Source organism: Larus michahellis, chromosome 6 (genome assembly GCF_964199755.1).
Source record: "Larus michahellis chromosome 6, bLarMic1.1, whole genome shotgun sequence".
Taxonomy (NCBI): Eukaryota; Metazoa; Chordata; class Aves; order Charadriiformes; family Laridae; genus Larus; species Larus michahellis.
Genome location: NC_133901.1, coordinates 69765030 through 69785913, shown reverse-complemented (window position 1 = coordinate 69785913; position 20884 = coordinate 69765030). Strand labels below are relative to the sequence as shown.

Below are 20884 nucleotides of genomic sequence, written 5' to 3'. Positions count from 1 at the left end.
CTCCAATCCCCTACATGTTGTATGTAAAACCATGTCGAACGTAACACATTTTTTGTTATTAAAAGATTCCAGTACTCAAGGTTGCATCACCCTGACATCGTGGCACGTATGCAACACGCGCGGGACAGCGCCACCCTCTCTCCCTTCCATCAAACCCCCTCTTACTCCATCAGACAGACTGGCTTTAACAAATCCCCGATTTTGAGCTGCACTTCTGTGTTCTGGCGAGTTATTTCACCGACGTGGAACCTGAGAGATATTAAAAATGTAACTTACAGGATTAAATAAGATTTTATTGTCACATTTAACTGCTTTGTCAGAGATGTACATTTTGCAGGTTTCTGTGCGGAAGGAAAAAAAAAAAAACCAAAAAAAACCCCAGAAGACGGTAGTTGCCATCTCGTCAATTCTGATTTTGACACACACACGTCTCGAGCACCTGGACCGCCGGCACCTGGCGACAGCCAGCGGTGACACCAGGGCAAGTCCTCGCTTGAATGGGTTGCGACGCTCGAAGACAAAATGCATCAAGTTAAGGCTAATGAGAAGAATGTAAAATAGTTAAAACAGACCGCTAGATGTTGAAAGGTGGAAATGCTCGATAGGAGAGTGGCGATTTTAACACCTCGGTTTTTTTCCAAAGTAATTTTGCTTAATTTAGTACAGGTAAGGAGAGGCTAACGAACAGACTTTTGCCTACATATACGACACAGACCGAAACGGTAGTCTTTTCTAAATCCGATGTATTTAAACTTTTAAGCGACTGCTTTGTTCTTCTGGGTGTAAACCAAAGAATTGGTTATTCACACCTCAAAGTGATAAATGCTTAAGATTACCTCATCTTAAAATGTGGATTTTTCTCATTCACAGATCAGGGATTAAGTCCAATAATACAAACTTCTTAGTGGCACAATTTCACATATTTTGGGCAACGTTAGCATACAAGCAGTATTTAAATAAAAGTAAGTGCATCCAAACATGAAATTCTCTAAATATACCACACTTCATTTATCCCAAACAGCAATTTTCTGACAAGAGCTGTAATTCAAATTAAAATAATCATTTACACATTTCACCCAGAGGAAAAGAGGTAATAAACCCAGGGGACTCTCCAAACAATCTTCTCCTACCCTATCCCCTATTTATTACATAAAATAACTCATCTAGAAGCGTAAATCCAATATTCAGATGCAAATAAAATGCAAGAAGCAGTCTCTGATGTTTGTAATTTGCAGACTCCGAAGTCCAATCATGATGGAATTTACTACTTCTGTCAGTCATTTACTCCTGTACGTGCACTTCGTACGTACGCTAAAATAACAAATGAGACAATAAATGAGGCTAGTGTGGCATAAAGTCATTGTAAACCCAGCGAAACCAGAATAATTATATTTATGACATTCATTTGGATGATTTACCAGTCGTCCCACCCCCCCCCCACCCTTTACAGAAAAAAAGGCAACCATCATTGTAAGTGATACACACATTCTGCTAGTAAAAAAATCGAAACAAACCCCTTCTCTGTTAAAAGAGCATGCCGATAGAAGGTGGTGGACCACATCGGTTCCAATCAGGCTTCTCAGAATTATCAAAATTTCTTTGCTTGCAAAGGCCAATCTGGCTTACCATAGAAAGCTATTTTGAAGGCGGCTGATATATCTATTCCCTTTCAAAAATTAAAATTCAAGGCATGATAGTGCAAGAGGTAAGTTTTTGATTTGAGAACATTATTTGTAGACTAACTGTGCTTAGTTACTACATCCCAATTTATTGTCTTAAAGAAAATACGGCAACAAAAGCTATAAGATCTCTATAAATTTTGTTCTGCCTAAATTCACCAGTACATCCATGAACCTCATCAGTATTAGTACAACTTGATTATCCTAATGATTCCATTATAAAACTTGCAAAATGTATCACAACGTGAATAAACCATCTAGTGCAAGTCTTCTACATTTTGTGTGCACAGTAATCCTGTGTAGTTCATTTCCTCCAGGTTCAATCCCCAAAATCTCTCTGTAACAATGATGAAAAAACAGTGTCACGTGGATTTCTTTTTCCCCTCCCTATCAAATCTGAGAAGTTTGAGCGTTCCTGGAATCGCCATCAGGATGTGCTGAAGGTCGTGAATCCCTTGTCTGTGAGTATTCACTGTCAGAGGACTCTGTAGGTTCAAGCAAATTTTCATAATCACTGTCTTCTGATTCGTCAACATTGTCACCAACCGCTCTTTGGGAAGATGGCATGGATGCTCCATTACCAGAATATTTCAATCCTGCATTTGTGGAAACATAACTGGAAGAACCTACTGCTTGAGGTCGAGGCATAAAAACATTGCCTTCTAGGAGAGCGTGACCAACAGTACTTTCTTGATTGGTCGCATTGAAATCGGAATACGGAGGGGGAGGATCGGAGACATCGGAATCTTCAAGTGTGCAGCCTTCCACAGCAAATCCAGTGTAGGACATTCGTGGAACAAACATAGGTTCCAAGTTATCTGTTGGCATTTGCCTGCTTAAAATTGCCTGCTGCATTCCTACAAAAGCAAAGAACGTTACGGTACTTAATGCTTGCTTTGCAATAGACTTTCCACCACCCAGCCGTTGTGCACCACACCCATCCGGCCCCCAGCTCTTCTCTCTTCTTTCCTTCTGCTTGTTATTATTAAATGGTCAGCCCTGGCCTTGCTTTCAAACTCCAGCACTGGCTCTTTTCCTCTCCGTCTCCCCTACTCATCTTTGGCAATTCTGATTTTTGTATTGCTGACTACGTGAGACACTATCCCTAACCATCATCCTGTCAGATCTTGCTTACTACCCCCATCCCACTCTCTGAGCTCCGATTTGAGAACATTATTTATAGACTAACTGTGCTTAGTTACTACAACCCAATTTATTGTCTTAAAGAAAACACGGCAACAAAAGCTAAAAGATCTCTATAAATTTCATTTTGCCTCAATTTAGCATTACATCCCTGAAACTCATCAGTATTAGCACAACTTGCTTATCCTAATGATCCCATTTCAAAAACAAAACGTGTCAGAAAGCAAATAAACTATCGAAGTGCAAGTGTGCTCCATTTTTATGTGCACGGTCATCCTGTACAGTTCATCTCCTCCAGTTTAAGTCCCCTAAAAACCAAAGCTACAGGAAGTTTCCATTCCATAACCTGTTGCTCTTTCCACCTCATCTTCTCTCTGTATTTCTCTGCTCCTTCTCACATCAAAAAGCAGCTCTGAAAGGGCTCATCGTGCCTGCTCCTCTCCACCTATGTCAAGTACAAAGCTTGACTCAGTTTTGATCAGACCATAATCAGCTCTTACTGTTGATAATACATTTTAAAAAAAATCACACTTCTGTACTTCCTCTTACAATGCCCCTTGTGCTAGGGAAAAATTTCATGAACGCCAGCAAAGAAGTTACCTTGTCTTCTTCTCTCAAATTATTGTTTTAAAAACTTTCCGTCCCTATGCCTGTGATTAGCCTAGTGGGCCGCTGAGACCACCGTGCATCATACTCACATTCTGCTAGCCAAAACGTCTGTCCTCACAGGGTATCTCATATTCAGACTGCTAACTAGCTAGCTGAGCAAGAACCATCCTTTGAACCCGTGTTCCCAGATCCCCAGCCCAGTGACCCACAAACAAGGCTCTCGCACTGGTACACCACTGGTAAGGTATGTCATTCGCTGTGCCTGGAAAAGTCGGACACAATCACGGAAATCTGTTCCCTACAAGAAGCCACACTAACGGGTAAACCCACCACTTCCATGTCCTGACGTTTATTCAGGTAATTGTACAGTTAGAGAGTCGCTATAAATAAATCTGTCCGCTAAGGACAGGCTCTCTTTCCAGTCCACATGGTTTTAAAAATCAAAGCAAGACCAACAGCCACAGACGTGTCTCGCCTTTAAGGATTTCACAGACTCTCCATGTTTCATAATGAGCGGACAGTAATTTAAGCACTATGAGGACTGAAAAAAACCCCAACAGCTGAAGAACTGGTTAAAGAACTATTGCAATGGTTAAGAGTCACATTGGAAAGACGCATCAAGATGAAGCTCCCACAGCTCTGCACCGGAACCATGCTCGCATTAACAACCTAAATGATGGAATTTAATCAGCACATCCTTATTAAAATTACAGATAGTGCTATGCTAGTAATAATTCAAAAGTGATCTTAAATGAGATGATTTGAAAAATAATTTAAGAATAAATAAGACAGGCACAGGAATAACGAACTGCAAAATGAGGAACAGTTACATCCTTCTGCAGAAAAGAAACACAGGTTTACTGTTGATTTATGTAGATATAAATATCCTCATGCATTAAGTGTGCTCAGCTGTTGAGAAACAGATAAGTATTATTTTAGTACGTGCTGTAGTGGTTAAGACTACAACTGGAATACTCTCTCCAATTTTGAACACCACAGTTTAAGAAAGAGGGGAAAAACTGGCGAAACTCTACAAAAGAAAAGGACTCATTAGAGGTCTAGATATGACTTAAGAGCAAAGATTGCAATAACAGGGATAATTAGGGAAGACTGAGGAAATAGTTTAAGTCTTCAAATGTACATAAGAGGCTGCTGTGGAAAGGTAAGCAGAAGGCAGCTTAAATTAGAGTATGATACATTAGACACAAGGAAAAACTTCCTTGCAGAAAGGTTTGTTAAGCACTGGGATAGACTTAAGTTTTTAACTGGTTTCTAACCAATTATTAACCTCCAAAAATCTGTCAGAATTGACACCCGGTGTACGTAAAGCTGCCTTGCAGCTAAGCGACAGACAAAATGGTATCAGCTCTACTTACTGTAACACCACACTTCTGGAAAAAGCAAAAATCAAGGCTGAAGGGTTGCTTTAATCAAGTCAATGGAGGTATCTCTTCAGCAATAAAAAGAGCGTATTCCCTCAAGTGGCTACGTAACAGCACTCCAGTTTCGGTCCACAACACGAGAACTGCCATGGGAGATTTCCTGGCACCCAGGAAGCGCACCGCACTCGCTATACCCTAGGACGTGCTACTACGCGTACAAAATTAATCCAGTGATCTGGCAAGTAAAGTCTCAACAGACTTTTATGCTAGAGTGTTAAAGTCTTAACCTGTTAACCAAAAATTTGTAAGAATAACAAACTTTCATACAACGCTACCGCAGGAATTTGAATCAAATGCGCCCTTTTCCTCCAGCTCAGAGAGTGATTAACTGGAACATTTAACTCACTAAAACCAAGGAAATTCTCTCAATATTGAGTAAGCGAGAGAACAGAAGGCCAGCTTCAGTATTTAGCTACTCACGCCTAAAAATATTGCAGAGATACAAGCTGCGTGTTTTCTTGTTTCAGCCCTCTCACACGACTATCTGCTCTGGCATAAATTTTCAGTCCGGCATTCGCATCCCACTGGTAGTATCTAGGGGCTAGCACCGACTGCTCTTCCTCTTCCTCCTCCTCCTCCCCTGTCTTCTGCCATATGGGCTGGGATCAGCTCCAGCCACGCTAAACACCCATCTCCGCTTCTCACTAGCTCGCGTAGTAGCAGTTCCCCGGCTGTTTCATCCGCAGCCAAGCAGGAAACAGCAGCGACTCACACCGCTTCCACCCTCCAAACGCTCTGTGGCTGATGCTGCTCTTTACCTTAGCTTTGAGGTTCAGGGAAGGAAGGACCTTAGAGAAGTGGGCTGACAGATCAGACTTTCGCTCTAAAAATGGGATAACAGGATCTTGCTGCCAGGAGAAAGTAAAAGTATCCGGTCGTAACAGCAGAGGGGCCTATTGCACGCTTTAGGGAGTGAACTCATCTAAACCACCTGTTAGCCTCAGACACAGCTTTAGATAACAAGATACACAAATACTAAAAAACATCTTGTAGCTAAAAGTACAAAATTTGGTTATTTTCTTATCATTTCAAAACATGGAAAAAGAGAGGCAGTGTTTGCTGAAATATATCATTTTTTTATGATTTTTTTTTTTTTTTTAAATATTACTTCCTGTTTGCCTATTCTCTGCTCTTACTCTCTACCTTCAGTCTTCCCTTACACTCACAAATTAAATTAGATCAGCAATGTCTCCTTGGTAATGTCCAGGCTCTTCACAAAACCTATCTACCACTAAGCAAAAGCCTCCTGAAGCCATATTCAATTTTTAGGAAGGAGGGAAAATGTGGCAACCAGCCAAGCATGCTCGCACAACAGGTCTCACTGATTCAGAAAATTATGGAGCAGCAAAAGGGGGAAAAAAAAAAAAAATAAAAAAATGAATACAATATGAATATCCCTACCAGTCCGAAATGCATACTATGAGAACTCGTATTATTAATACAGAATGCAGAACGAACTCTAATAAAACCATGGATTTTTAATGGCACCTATTTGCAACATGCAAACTTAAACCAAATCAACTCGATACTAATATAGGCCTTCAAAACCCAGAAGTATAATTTCTGCATTTAGAGCTTCGCTAGAAAGAGAAGACCATGATGCCCCTATTGCCTTGAATAAACCAAAGAACTACCTGATTTGGCTTCCCCCCAAATTAATCCCCCCAACACACTGCAAGAAGGACAATATTTCTGTAGCTTCAAGGAATTAAAAGTAATACAGATTGAAATCCCTATCAGTGATGATATGGTACTTAAAACAGGTAAGCGAATTCCAACAATATTCTGCATTTAAATAGTTTCTTCCACTTCCTAGCAGGTACTCCTGAATATAGGAGTGACTTCAAAATGGACTTTTTGGAAGATTTAGTTCAACATTGAAAAGTGATATTTCAACGCTAATCATGTTCACCACAAAGTCAGCAAATAATGAAAAAATGCTGACAAAAATAGAATTCAGTAACTATGAAGTGGGAGCGGAGCATAAAAACGTAGATGGTCTCCACTAAATCAGTGGTGAAAAAACTGATTCATCCACTAAAAGCTGCAAGGTCAAAAATCACCTAGACAACACTTCAGATGATCTACACCAATATTCATCACTTACGCACTCGTCTTCATTCACCCGGTTTGTCTGGTGTCCAGTAACAGAACTGAACTCTCACTTAATTAGCACTGGGCTTGTATTTGGGGATAGGGTCGGGGAGTGGGGAAGGGAATAAAGATTTCAAAAAAACATTGACAACTACTGGTCTGTAAACACAGTACCCTCTTTCTACGTAGTACTGCAAAAAGGAATCTCTCCAGTGTTTAGATTTGCTTTTTCCATTCCTGGCTTTGCTCCACTTTTCCTACCCTACAACTGGTCTTTTCCTGTGTTATTTCCAAAACTGACTTTCTCGTTCTTTAGCTTTGTCTCTCTCCTATGTTTTAAGTTTGCTAACATCGCATGACTCCTATAAAAATATCCGCAGTACGTATACTTTCACAGTTCAGGTATCATTAAACATAAAGCCACCATATGCCCTTCCCAGTGTGGTTTTTTTTTCTTTTGCTATGAGCTATCAGGAAAATAACTCAAAATAATTCTACGAAGTGTTCTGTCCTCACAGCGTCTGCTTCTGAAAAAAAATAAATTAAAAGGAAACTTACTTATTTCTTGTTCTTTTTCATTTTTCTTTTGTGCGATTTGCCTTTTTAACTTGTTTACATCAGCTTGAAAGGATTCAACAACACGTTCGCTTTTTTCTACATCTATACATACTGCCTAGGAGGAAAACATAAGATATGCTAAAATTTTGCAAAAATACAGGAAAGACTTCCATGACAACATTAATAAAGCTACGACCAAACACGAAGCCATTAAAAGCACAAAACGAAGAGCAGGAGTTAACTGTATCAGAGCACAATATCCAACCTGAGGATTGTTTTCTTCACTGGCTGCTGCCAATTTCCAACTGCTGCATGATAGGAAAAGCATTTCCAAATAGTTTATCAGCACAGGAAGATTTGTAATAAGATCCAAAGTTAGTTACTCCTACTTGGTGGAAAAGACTTGACCTTTTTGGCTGTGGGTTGTTTTGTTTTGTTTTTTAATTTTAACTGCACTGTTGTTAGCACACCAATGATACTATAGCAGCATGGTTTTAAAACGTAGCATGAAGGTGCATGCTTTTTGTACTAGGCCAAATTTGACTCGGGGTATGAAACACTCGACTCGAGAGACAACTGTCCCAAGCTGATCGCCTAACTGATACCTCTATTAAATAAACAAGACTTTTTCAACACGATTTTCCTATACCGGTTAGGAAATGAAGATTAAATTTTCACAGAAGTATCCAAGTTTAAAAACAGTTCTGGATAATATTGATTTCTTTTTTAATCTAACCATGTTATACTGGATATCGTTTACTTCTTCAGAAATTAAGTATTGGTCATTATCATTAAACACGAGTGACTCTAAAAAGCACCGATGAGTCTTACACAGTAAGTCACCAGCCATTTACTGCTTCTTCTCCAAAAGGTTACTGTTTGTGATCTTACCTACAGAGCTGAAAAACATTAACTATGCTTTCAGTTCTATATCTAATTTTTAGGAGCTTATAAAGTTTAAATCCTCCCCTCCCAACTAACTGGTGAATACTGCAAATACATGTGTCTCAGCTGCTTTACCAGAAAACTTATTTCCAGTCCTGTAATATTCTCTGTGAAACATTCACTTTAAAGATAGAAGTTTCTCAAGTTAGCTAACACCTAAGTTACTCTTAAGCTCTGTAAACAACATACAACAGCATGATTTACATGGTGAAATACAACAAAGTCATACTTTTAACAGGTAGGAAGACAACTCCCTGATGATGTTATATTTTCCATTTAACCAGACACTAATTCAAACAACAGCAAGAGCATGAAAGGATATAAGCACTCTCAGCAAAAACAGCATTACAGGAGTAATACCATTAGCTAATGGGATAGACCTCTGAAAACAAATTTTCATATCTCCTGAAGCTGGCATGAAAGCTGTCTGCGTTCTCGATGTAAGTTATCCATCTTACAAGGCAGGTTAGAAAGTTGTTCTAACAGAGAAATAGTCGTTCTCCCATGGAAGCAGGGTCAGGGGATGGTTGGAGCGATGACTGCCTTGTTCTCTCTCTGCTGTACGTGCCAACCAGCAAAACTGAGCTGGAGCAGAGACACAAATCCCTCCAGGGCAGATGTAAGGGGAAAGCCTAGAAATAATCTGTGACTACAGCACAATTAGCAGATGTGTGTGTGCTCCCGAGGCAGCACGGCGCCGCGGCTCTTCACATAGGACAAGCTGTGAATTGACAAGCTTACATTTAGTAGATTTGACACTCAAGGCGCTTTCAGATGCTTTGCCACATTTGGAGCAGAATTCACTCATGCTCCACACAAAACATTCACAAGTTTTAACTAACAGATGGAGCTCTTTGCTGCATGCTACATACCAAGAGCCAGGAGTCATTTTTAGACTCACGCAGGCAAGCCTTTAAACCTGTGCAAATTCCTACAGCCTTCAGCAAGGCTTTTCTTTAATGCGTACTCTTAAAAATAGCTAGCATTTCCCAGCAATCACTAAGCATTAAGTCATTCTTACTTGCAAAAGAGAAAGAATTGAGATCAGTTTCAACCACTTTTACAGCAGCCACTGCAAATGCACACATTAAATAGAAACTGACACATTTCATTATTCAAGTCAAACTTATTTTCCTACAGTTCCTAATAAATTGTTTACGAGCTCTAAAAATCTCCATCTCCCCCACTCCTGGTTTAACCCACGGACAAACAAAAGATGCCACACACATACAAACCAATATTAAGTAAAGGAAATTACCTGTACTTTTTCCTGAAGTGCATTATAAACCTGATATATAGCCCTGATGTCCTTCATCACTCCATCTTTGTCAAAAAAATCAGTACTAAAAAAAAAAAAAAAAAAGCAGAAATCATTAGTTAGAAAAGACAAAAGAAGTTGCTAAGTTGCTAGCTCATGCTGTCTTTGAATTGCTGTTAAGCAGTCTAGCACTATATTTCTAAAATGTATTTTATTTTATATTGCTAAAAATGTACCATACTCCCAAGAACCAAAATTTGAACAGCAGCATATTCAATATCAAAATTCCTTTTGGAACAGTAAAGTCCCATTTGAACGAGACTAAACGTGCAGAAATCTTTAAGCTTGTATCATTTCACTGTTAATAGTCAGAAGAGCTACTTTGCATTTACAGCCTTTAATTTAAATTACTTACGAAAAACAACAGGACTTCAACACTTTCAAGTCAGAGTTCAAGTTTTAAATCAAGCTTGCACACAGAATTCTTTGAGGGGTGGGTGGAAATCAAGTAAGAAACTTCCAGCCAAAGGGCCCACAGCACGACTGGCCATACCAACTCTGCTTTTCTGATTAGCGAGTCCCCTTTGTTCTTCTAAAAGATTCAATTCTAAGCAGGACAAAAGCCACCAGGAACTGACCATTCTCCTTCACAACTATTTTTTTCCTGCTTGAAATGCATATTTGTAGTATTCTTTGGAAGGTACAGAAGGTAGAGCTTGATGACTGTACTGCATTTGCAAATGAAAAATCCTTACCCGTGTTCCTTAATAACTTTGGCATAATTCTGAGAAGTATTTGGCACTGAAGAAACTTTGTATTCCTGTTGACTAGTGTTGCCTAGATTAGGAATAGTAAGTGACACCCTTTGATTATACCTGTAGAGAAAGTTCAGAAAGACTTCTTAATTCATATTCAGAAGATTCTTTACAATAGCCTTGCTATCATCCCACCTCCCTGATGATCACAACTCATCTAATTTCAAAGCTTCTGCATTAGGTTTGTTATAAAAGCTGCAAAATATTAGAAGTTGTGTTCAAAATGAATGCATGATCAAAAACTGCCTTGAGATGGACCTACCTCTGTACCTCTTCGAAGCTTCTAACTGTGCATTCAAACTACCGCAGATACAAGAAGGGGGAAGCTACATGCATGTCTATTATAAGAAACATGGTACTGACATCTGATTTCTCTTAAAATATTTAAAAAATATTAAAGAAGCTGTCAGCACTAACAATCGTACACCAAGACATCACTTCACAGTCACAAAGCTTTCTTTATGTGCAATTGTACAAATTTCAAAATAGTTTAAAGAAAAGCAATAGGAAGCAGAACAAAAAAGGAGGATTGGTTCAGACACAGAGATTGCTTACCTTCGGTTTGGTCTAAAAAGCACGTATTCTAAAGCATGTGTGGAGTTATTTGCAGTGGAAATGAAGCTGAAGAGAAGGAAGACAAGATCAGGCACTCCAAGAATGTGTGTCAGCTGTTTGTGAATGATGTGCTCTCTATATGACATTTGCTGCTGAGTGTTTCTCCTAAATCTGTACCATCCAATAACGTTCTGTAATCAAAGTACATCAGAAAAAAAACCCAACAAAGTATTAGCTGAAAAATACAGCTTTACCTTCCAAGAATAAAGTTGCTAAAACCATGGTATCACGTGAATTAGCCAATAGCTTTATTGCAACAAAATCAGACTGAATTACTAGAGGCTTGCACCTATTAAATAACCCGAAACAAGTGACAACCTGTTACAACACGATTATTAATTGCTCCACCTTATTACGCTACAAACACCTGTGCAACCTCAGTGGCATTCAGGATCCCACTTCCGATATACTTCAATTGCTTAATTTTAGCAACAAACCTTGGAGCATCTTCCAATTATTAGACTTGAGCTGTTTTCAAACACAGTAAATGTGGGTTTTCTTTAGCCTAAATATTCCAACTGCCTATTCGCTTCTATCGCTTTGTAAGACACTTTCAGCGCTTCACAAACATATTTGCAAATTCATGTCTCTTCATGAGACACACGGGACTAATCTGCTGTGTACAACAACAAAACTATCTCGTTGTGTATCAAATTGTGAAAGAGTCGTACGCACATCAGATAAGAGCCATTCCAATTCAATGATTATTTTGAACACAATAAGCATTTAACTCCTTTACTTCATGTAAACTAACATTTAATTTAAGAGATTAATGAAAAAGGACACATCATGAACAATTTGGTTTAGGAAGAGTCCCAGGAATAGACACTATCATGTAGTGATGCATTAAGACTGCATGTATATATTCAGTGGAATAAAGCAGATTCTATATATTAAACAACATAACTCCTATGTTAAATAAAAAAGTTAGAAGCATTGATTTTAACTTTTTATAGTAAATCTGTACAATTACTTAGTCTGAACACAATAAAATGTGTTTAGTTTGCTAACAAAAGAGAATACAAGACTGCCTGGGTTCCCAGACAGCAATATTTCTTTCTTTTTTGACATTATAACAATTAATGTCATTAAATCTGTGGTGCTTGAGTCACATGACACTTGCAAGTTTAAATTTCCTCAGTTTTGCTTGCTTTCTCAGCAGATAACACATCTTGGTAGAGTCTCCCTGCAAGGCAGGTCCCTAACAAAACAAAATTCAACTGAAAACTAGTGGGAGGCAAACATTTTTTAATTATGTTTTTTGTCTCCTGAAGAGGAACTTAATATGCTCTGTAGAGTTACAGGGTAACAGAATTCAGGATCTGAGACTGGAAACTCACTCCTTTATCAGCATAAAGGTGTACCTGTCTATACGCATGAATATACAGACAAAGCACCTACGTATTAAGCGTAAATACATTAGTATACAAAGAGGAGTTTATTCTGAGAGCATTTGCTGGAAGAAACAGATAAGAAAAAAACATCACAATGATCAGTGTTGCAGAAGTTGCACAGATTTAGGACTTGCTTCCCTAAAGATCCTTCCTCAGCTTAAGACTTGTCTGTAAGCCAAAGTCCACAATTCAGGTGGGCAAGATGAACAGAAAGTCAAGACTGCAAATTCAATTAGCAACCGAGCCACTGCCATCACATGCTTTGCATAATGAAGATCAATTCACACAGCAGGCATCCTTACTCAGAGCAGTGAAAGTTACACTTGAGTCACCTGTAGAGGAAGAAATCCCAAAAGCCCAACAGCTCTTGCCTCGACAGTTAGCTCTGCTACTACTGAAATGCAATCGGCAGCTCTACAAGCAGCTGTAATGACATTGGTTTGCTTTGTAAAATAAATAAAACAAGAAAAAGGTTCTTGTTTTAACCACCCCTACTTGGTACTAGCTCTGGCACTAACCAGAGCTCAAGAGCCAAATTCATATACTAGTGATGCTTTCCTGCTAGGTCTAAAAACATCCACAGCTGCCACAAATTGCACCATGCAAGTCAGTCATCCGTCCTTTCGCCAGAGCAAGCTGACTGGTGGATTCTCTTCACTACATAAGGAACCACACCTGCAGCTCTGCTCTTTGACGAGTCACTTCATGAGAACTTCAGAATCAGTTATTCAATAATTAGAAAGACCATGCACAAGTATGGAATGAGATGAAACACTGAAAAAAGGTTTGACTCTTCTCCAAACAACTCCTAAAACTTCACCTTCTTAATACTAGTTGTGCTACTAACAACATATGCATGACATAAAGCTACAACATCTGACATAACTGAGTGAACAGTTTTTCCAGTTGAAAACTGACAGTGCAAAAATTGCAATTACAAGCCTGTAATACATCCTTACAACTCTTTTAAATGAACTCTTTAGAACAGATTTTCAGATGAGCTACATTTTTGTTAGTTTCAGCAGCAGAGTACACAATCATAACGCTACATGTTTAGCTCAGAAATTTGAGTGAGTTAATACCAGTCCTTCACTTTTGGAGATCTAAACTTAAATCCTTTGCATTTCTTCAGGGAATTTAGACATTGCCCCCAATTTAACCTAAGTACCACAAATCCACCAACTTCCGTACAGGAGAAAGACAAACCTTGGGTCAAAACCAAACTATCAGATTAATGAACAAAAATATTTCTTCCAGTTAACTACCTTTTTTTTGTTTGTTTTCCAAAACTGCTCATTCTATTTATAGGCTGTAATGACTAGAACAGGAGGGAAAAGATAGAAAACTTACTTTTCTTCGGTCTTTAAGAATCCTGTCCAAACTCTCCTCATTAACTTTGCCTGCATAGTCATAAAAGCTTGAACAAAAAAGGAAGAGAGAACGGTAGGTACACAGTTTACACACACAGTATACATAAAGTAAATAATTTATACTTTGAGTGTTCTTTGAATAGATGGCATTCGATACATTACAAAGCAACTTCTAGAGTATTACCTTTATCAACAGAGGCCAGTATTTACACCACCTACTTGAGATATCCCATTCGGGTGCTATACGGAGAGCAGTTAGAAGCCCAGGTTGGCTGCACAGCGAATAGATAGATGCAGTTGCTCACAGAGGAAGGTGCAGAGCATTTAGATCAGATGCCTAAGACTAGCTGGTGTGAAACCCCCCCTTTTAAACCACTAGTAATAAATACAAGAAGTCTGTAATGATTAGTTTTAGAATGCCTTCATTGCACACATTAGTTTGATGCCTAGCCAGCCCCTACAAGGCGGCGTACCTACATAAATGGACTGTGTAATTTTATTTTGACCAGTGTTCTGTAAAACCCTGCTTTGATAATAAGAGGCCTACCTGCCAAAGAAGAAAGGAAAGCAGGGCCCTTTTACATGCAACTACAAACCAATTTCTTGAGCTTCAGCCCCGCAATTAGACTCACATGACTGGACCCTTGAAGCCAAAACAGTTATATCGAGGTCAGCAAGAATCCAAAGTATCACAGTCTTTCCATACAGCTCTGCTTACAGAACTGAGGCCCAAACCCTGGCATGTTGTTATTTTGTGGACACGACAGGTTCAAGAATTTACAAACCTATTACACGGACAGGTTTATAAATTCAAGTAGATCACACTCCATGATAAAAGGAAAAACATTTGAAAATAGATTCCTCCTTGACTTACCTGCCAAGTCCTTAGTCTCTTTCAAGAGCTGATATCACTAACACCTAACGTTGCGCAGGAAAACACTCTCTTTTAGAGGTCTATGATCGCAACTCTTGTGTGTGGGGGTAAAAAACACACAACAGAAAATCCTGAGCTCAGTACTTGGCTGGTAAATAAGGGTGGAAATAAAATTTGTTTCAAGATGCAAGTTACTGCGAATATTAAGAGTGCAAGTAATTACTAATTTGAGATACTACATAATATTTGCATAATCTTTTCAATTCATGTTCACAGTATTTGTACGTTCTTGTAAGTAGCAGATATCCAATTATTTCTCTTTCTGTGCTTCATGCAAATAATTTTCCTATGGGATGAGCAACTAGTACGTAACGAAACACATTCATTTGAAAACTGCAGAGAGAGAAATCAGTCTTTTTAAAATCCTTGCTTCTTATTCAGCTCCCACGTGTTGGTAAAAGCACTGGAACCAAGCCTGTTACACTCAACAGCGGCAGTGCCAGCTTACAAGAATACAGAGTGGATGAGTGACAGGGCTCCTCTGACTGGCTACATTTAAGGCAAAAGGATAAGGCAGAATGCCCCAAAATCAGCATCCGCTACAACTAACGGAACAGAGAAACCAGCATCACGCTCCGGTATTGATAAAGGCTGTATGAGCAGTGAGAGTTTCCCCTGTGCTCTGATGTAAATAAATTCATCCGTTTTCTTGTGCAGAAAGCTCGCGGTGAAATACAGACTTCCTCCCCTTCCTCCATCAGCTCAGTTACTAACAACCAATTTCTTGACTGGGGAGAAGCAGTAAACGTGATCGGTTTTGATATGCGCTGCACAAAGCATCACTAGGAATCAGACGGAGTCTACTAGACACTGAGATATTATCTTGATGTGTGGAGTCTCTAGCATTTAAATCACTGGGTTAAGAGTACCCTCTCTGTAATTATCAGATAGCAAATGATAGACTGCAGCTTTTCTCTCTAATGTAACTAATGTCAATCATTACATCTAAGGTACTGTCTCTTCTTAATTGGCTGGAAATCTCTAAATAAAGACAAGAGGAGATTAATTGGGAATTCCTTCTAAAAAGAATTTCTAGACAGCAATTTAGAAGCCGTCACAGTGTAACAAACGAAGACTATAGAGAAAAGCCACATATAAATAGATGGAAGCTGTTAAGCAGAATACATTAGACCTATATTTAATTTATGTTCTGGAGTACCGGAGATCAGAAGGCAAAAATAAATAGTAAGCTGGAAGTTTCAGAATAATTAGTTGCTGCAAGTCAAAGTCAGTACAGCTAACTACAACACAACTTGTTAACCCAGCAAGTTACAAAGATTAGTGCACACAAAGTGTTCAGGCTCAAGCAGAGCTAACTTAAGACCAAAATAATTTAAATTGGTTTTGACATTCATTCTAATTACCAGAGTGATATGATCTGACCTGACTGCTATCCTACCTCCACTACCTACGTGTGAATTTCTACATAAGGTGGAAATTCAAGGAGATAGAGAAATAAGCCTGGACTAGTCACCTCAGCACCCTTTCGAACCTAAGCTAAGTGCTCAGGTAAACTCATTACTAAAACCGTAAACTCATACTTTCATTATCACGGTTGGTGCCATTTACATGTATTTCGGTAAATATCATCAGATAACAATGCAAACATTGGTAGGTACATTTGAAATGCTAATATATTTCAGTGAGCTGCCTATTTTTATATTCTGCAGCCAACACAGGAAGATAAGAGAAAGTGCTTACCTAAAGAGTTTTGAACAAGGCTCATGGTTATGAATTTCTGCAACAACAAACAGAAAGAGAGAGACATATGTCCAACTGCTCAAGGTAAAGAGAAATTACAGTGGCATATCTTGCATGAACTTTCCACATCACAGCTACTGAACAAATAAACATTTGTGTCAGACCACACGCTGCCCTTAATGTCTCAACAACACTTGATGACACAGCACCATACCCAGAAAAGTAGCTGCTCTTCCTAACCCGCCATTTCACAGAGGAAAATATTTTAACAATAAGCAAGACATACACTTGCTCAGATACACCTCGATATACCTGAGCCTCAAATACACACTTCTGATACCATTTTATAGCTGTAATCTCCTCACAAAGGTATTGATGATTTCTTTTTTCTTTTTGATGCACCTTTCCACAACAGTTTACTTGCATTTATATACACTGTTTATTACAGCAGCAATGAATAAAAAAAGGGATGAAGGGAATCACTGAAACACTAAACACTGGAGTATTTAACCAGGCAAGGAAAACAGAACCTATGACGAGAATGTCCGTGGCACGGGGCTTGGAACTAGATGATCTTTAAGGTTCCTTCCAACCCAAACCATTCTATGATTCTATAAAAGCCCATCCGAAATGGTTAATTACAATACATAATTCTGCTATAGAAAGTAGTAAAAGGTCTCAGCAGTATTTTTTTTTTGCTGAAGAGGTTCTAATAAATGCTAAGATGCTTATTTAAGCAGCAAAGGTTGTAACACGTCAGTAACCATGGAGAAGAGCGAGAAAAGAGCAAAAATCCAATTCACATTATCTCTGTAACACCAAGCGTGACTTACAGTTTTGTGGCATTTAGTACTTCTTTAAAGTTCTCCTCTACCCCAACTTTTTACCAAATACGGCTTAACAATTATTCATATTATTATCCCTTGACCACATAACTTTTCTCTGAAGCTGTATTTGCTCAGACTGAACAGCACTTACGTAGCAATAATATTTCAAGCTCCTACTGGAGTTGTTTAGCAACAACTTTGTTTAGACTCTTCCTTCCTGGAGAGTGACTCATCACCTGCTGTTCCGAAAGTCACAGGCTGCTCATGACTGCAATCTCAGCAGAGTCAGATCACAATCCCCAAGAACAACAGACTACACACATTAGCATCTCAGCATATTTAGCCACTATCAAAACACAGCCCTGATCCATGGCAGGCGGACTGCCTGAGAGACCATACATTTTCACTGGCAAGAACTCCTCGTGATGCTGCTGCTACAGCTCATTTATTTGGAATATATTTGGACTTGTTTATAAGTGTATCAACACCATATTTTTACACTGGCACACAGGAATTTGTGGCTACGATTTGCTAAACAAAGCCAGTTAGGTTTAATTATTCCAGTTCAGACCAACTCCCTCCAGCAAATATACTGACTGCAACTCCTGAGAATACACACTTAATTCGTGGGTTATGACGTTGCTACACAGGCCTTGTCTTTTGAAAAACAGGAAGCAACACGCCTACTGCTCAGAATGCACGGACAGCCATCACTCTAAATTTGAGTTTTACACATTGACTTATTTTATATAGAGATATATATAGCACATATATATCCAAACGACGCCACTAAGCTTTGAGACAGCAGACACCTAAGAATTTTAAGACTCATCTGTGGCAACAATGCCACAAAATTGTCAATATCAGTTCATGAGCTGAACTGGGAGTTCAAGAGTTATTGTTGATGAATAAAATACTGAAGTAAAAGTATGGCAAATAAAAAATACCCAGATCATTTGGGGAGGACTGGGGGTATGTGTTTGTGTGCATGTGTAATTTCTCAGAAAATAACTGTAACCAGGAATGTGACAGAAGAGTTATCTAAAAATGGAATAATTTTTAACGCCACAAACACTTGGTTTATGAAACCACACCGAGGCTGCAGTTGTTGACATTACCGTGTTACACTGTCAACAATAACCAAGATCAGTTACCACTGAATAGTCATGTCTAGTTTTGTCCGAACAGATGCAGCTATCAGTTGCCTTCCTTTATACCATACTTTGATGCTGATTATATACGCACACACAAAATCCTATCTTGAGATGTAACATAATATAGAATGTACTTTCAGAGACCTTTAGTTCTCTGTTGGAAATAACATTTGAGAGTCAATCGCAAGATGTTTGTGTATTAGCTAAGTTTTATTCAGATGCTGCTATGTTATCTAGTATCAGATCCATAAAGCCAGGCACATATGCATTTGGGTTTTTTAAGAAGGTTTATATGCATTTTAACATTGGGGTTATATATATGTATACCAAAAAAAGGCATTTACTTTCAGGGGTTTTCTACTTTCTATAAACCATAGAGCTAAAACCATGCAACAGCATCTCACTCATGTAAAAAATATCTACTTCAACCAACAGCAGTTAACAGCAAGATCTTAGATCTTCTTTCACTTTTCACAACAGCAAATCAGCTGTACAGTAAGTACGTGTGCTTATCAATAAAGTAAATTGATAAATATTCCCTGGTCAATCTTGCTGTGACACCTTACAATGTCATCAACTACCAGCCATTCATCCAAACTCCCCACTGGAATTTGCCCCCTTTTCAGTATTAGTAAATCAAGCAATGCATTTATTTGAACACGTGCCTGTATTTAGACAGCCACATCAAGCAGGAAACTCCCTGCAGGACCACAACCCAAATTAATAATTTCTCCCTCATGAAATGCATTTAACTGCCTTCAATGAACAATCTTTTCTCCACAAAAGGAGATGCATAAAGCCCCCGTATCTAGCAAAGGGCTGTTTCCTTTCCTCACACCTCAACCACAAACACACAAATATTGTAACAAATGTGGTTTTGAGAGACTGGAACATTTTGTGCTGGTGTCACAAGTGAAGTAATTCTTACTGAATTATTGAAAATTGAAAAACTGAGCAGTGCTTCTTTCAGAATTTGTCAAAGTTCTACTACTTACCAATCACTTGTAGAAATTCAGTGTTGCTGATCTGTGAATCGCTAATGCTAAAAGTTTCTTCTTGTCTCACCTCTCCTAGCAGAAATCCTTCCTACAGTTTCAAGGGGGGGAAAGAAAAGAAACACTAAAAATGGATAAAAACCCCCCAACCATTATATACAGTAATTTACTGTAACTTTCTTAGCATTAAATGGAAGAATTAAAACAAAGATTTAATCTGAAATACATATCTGAGTTACAGTAGGTATAACCTGTCCTTAGGTTTACGAGCATTGATTTCGTGATTTACCAACATCCTGTCACAACACTATAGGAACAGGTCATCCAAAAATAACATGCCACTGAAAGCTTCTGTAGGTAATACACAACTTATACACGGCAAACCCAGATTACATAAAGATGCAGCCCCAGCTACACAGGATGCGGTGGGCGGAGAGGCCTGAGCACAGTGCAGCGCACCACTGCTGCTCTGTTCCTCCAAAGCTAAGGGGAAGGAGAGTTTACACCTGCAGAGACTTACTCAAATTTAAAAATGGAGATTGGGCTGGAACCCGAACAAAACCAGAGATCATAAAACTCAGGAGGTAACTTTAAGTCATCGTTTATTCTCCATCCCTGCCCAAAACGAGGAAGGAAAATAAGCGGGAATCAGGTGCTTTTGGCATAAGCACTGAAACAGCAGTGCAGCGCTTACTGGTGAACGGATAAGGGAACAGGCTCAGACTAGAAGTTTGTCAACAGAACAGCAGGATTTGGAAACACCCCGGTTCTGCATTGTAACCGGGGTTAGTTACCGGGGCGGAAAAGCGAAATCTACTGCAAGGTGCAGGCAAACCCCCGCAACTTTATCACCGGCGTTTGCCGCCTGCAGCCGATTCCCCGCACGCCGGGGCAGCCCCGCGTCCAGACCCGCCGTGCCCCGGAGGCGCAGGGCGGCCGGCGGCCCCGCCAGCGGCGGGACCGGGCGGGTCTGCAAGCCACCCCCGCACCGGTGACCGGCACCGAGCGACACCACGCAGCCACCTCCGCCTGCGAGGGCCACCTCCGCGTCACCGGCAGGAGCCCAGCAGGGGGGCTGCCCCCGGCCGGGGCCCGACCGGCGTTGGCCGGGCCCAGTGGCTGCTCGGGGAGGGAGGGGAGCCCCGCAGGCCGAGGGAGGCCCCCCCCCGGGCCGCGTCGGGAGGCAGCGGCGGCCGCGGGCACCTACGTGGTCGGCGCTGCTGTTGGCGCTGTAGTAGCAGACGGAACTGAACGTGTAGCCCGAGATGGAAGCCGCCATGATGGAGACCACCGCCGCCGCCGCCGATCCCACAAGCCCCCGCGCGAGCTCGCGGCCCGCCGACTTCCGGCG

At 39.9% G+C, this 20884-nt stretch overlaps 1 protein-coding gene across 1 annotated transcript; it reads right to left on the bottom strand.

The window, feature by feature from the left end:
• Positions 1-728: 728 nt before the first annotated feature.
• Positions 729-20870, bottom strand: ABRAXAS2 (abraxas 2, BRISC complex subunit). Its single transcript, XM_074591100.1, has 9 exons — positions 20741-20870; positions 19534-19624; positions 16558-16594; positions 13903-13969; positions 11099-11289; positions 10484-10603; positions 9729-9813; positions 7526-7640; positions 729-2536 (listed from the first exon to the last, which is right to left on the bottom strand). The coding sequence occupies exons 1-9, from the start codon at positions 20810-20812 to the stop codon at positions 2070-2072; spliced, it is 1245 nt and encodes a 414-aa protein (XP_074447201.1). The 5' UTR covers positions 20813-20870; the 3' UTR covers positions 729-2069.
• Positions 20871-20884: the final 14 nt, after the last annotated feature.

Bases quoted from the DNA above. Each gene is read 5' to 3' on its own strand.
- ABRAXAS2 (XM_074591100.1), bottom strand. From the start codon at position 20,812: ATGGCGGCTTCCATCTCGGGCTACACGTTCAGTTCCGTCTGCTACTAC. The intron at 16,595-19,533 runs GTAAGTAGTAGA...TTGTTGTTGCAG, and splicing joins TGAATTTCTACAAGTGATTG to AAATTCATAACCATGAGCCT. The intron at 9,814-10,483 runs GTAAGGATTTTT...TTTTTTTTTTAG, and splicing joins AAAGTTATTAAGGAACACGG to TACTGATTTTTTTGACAAAG.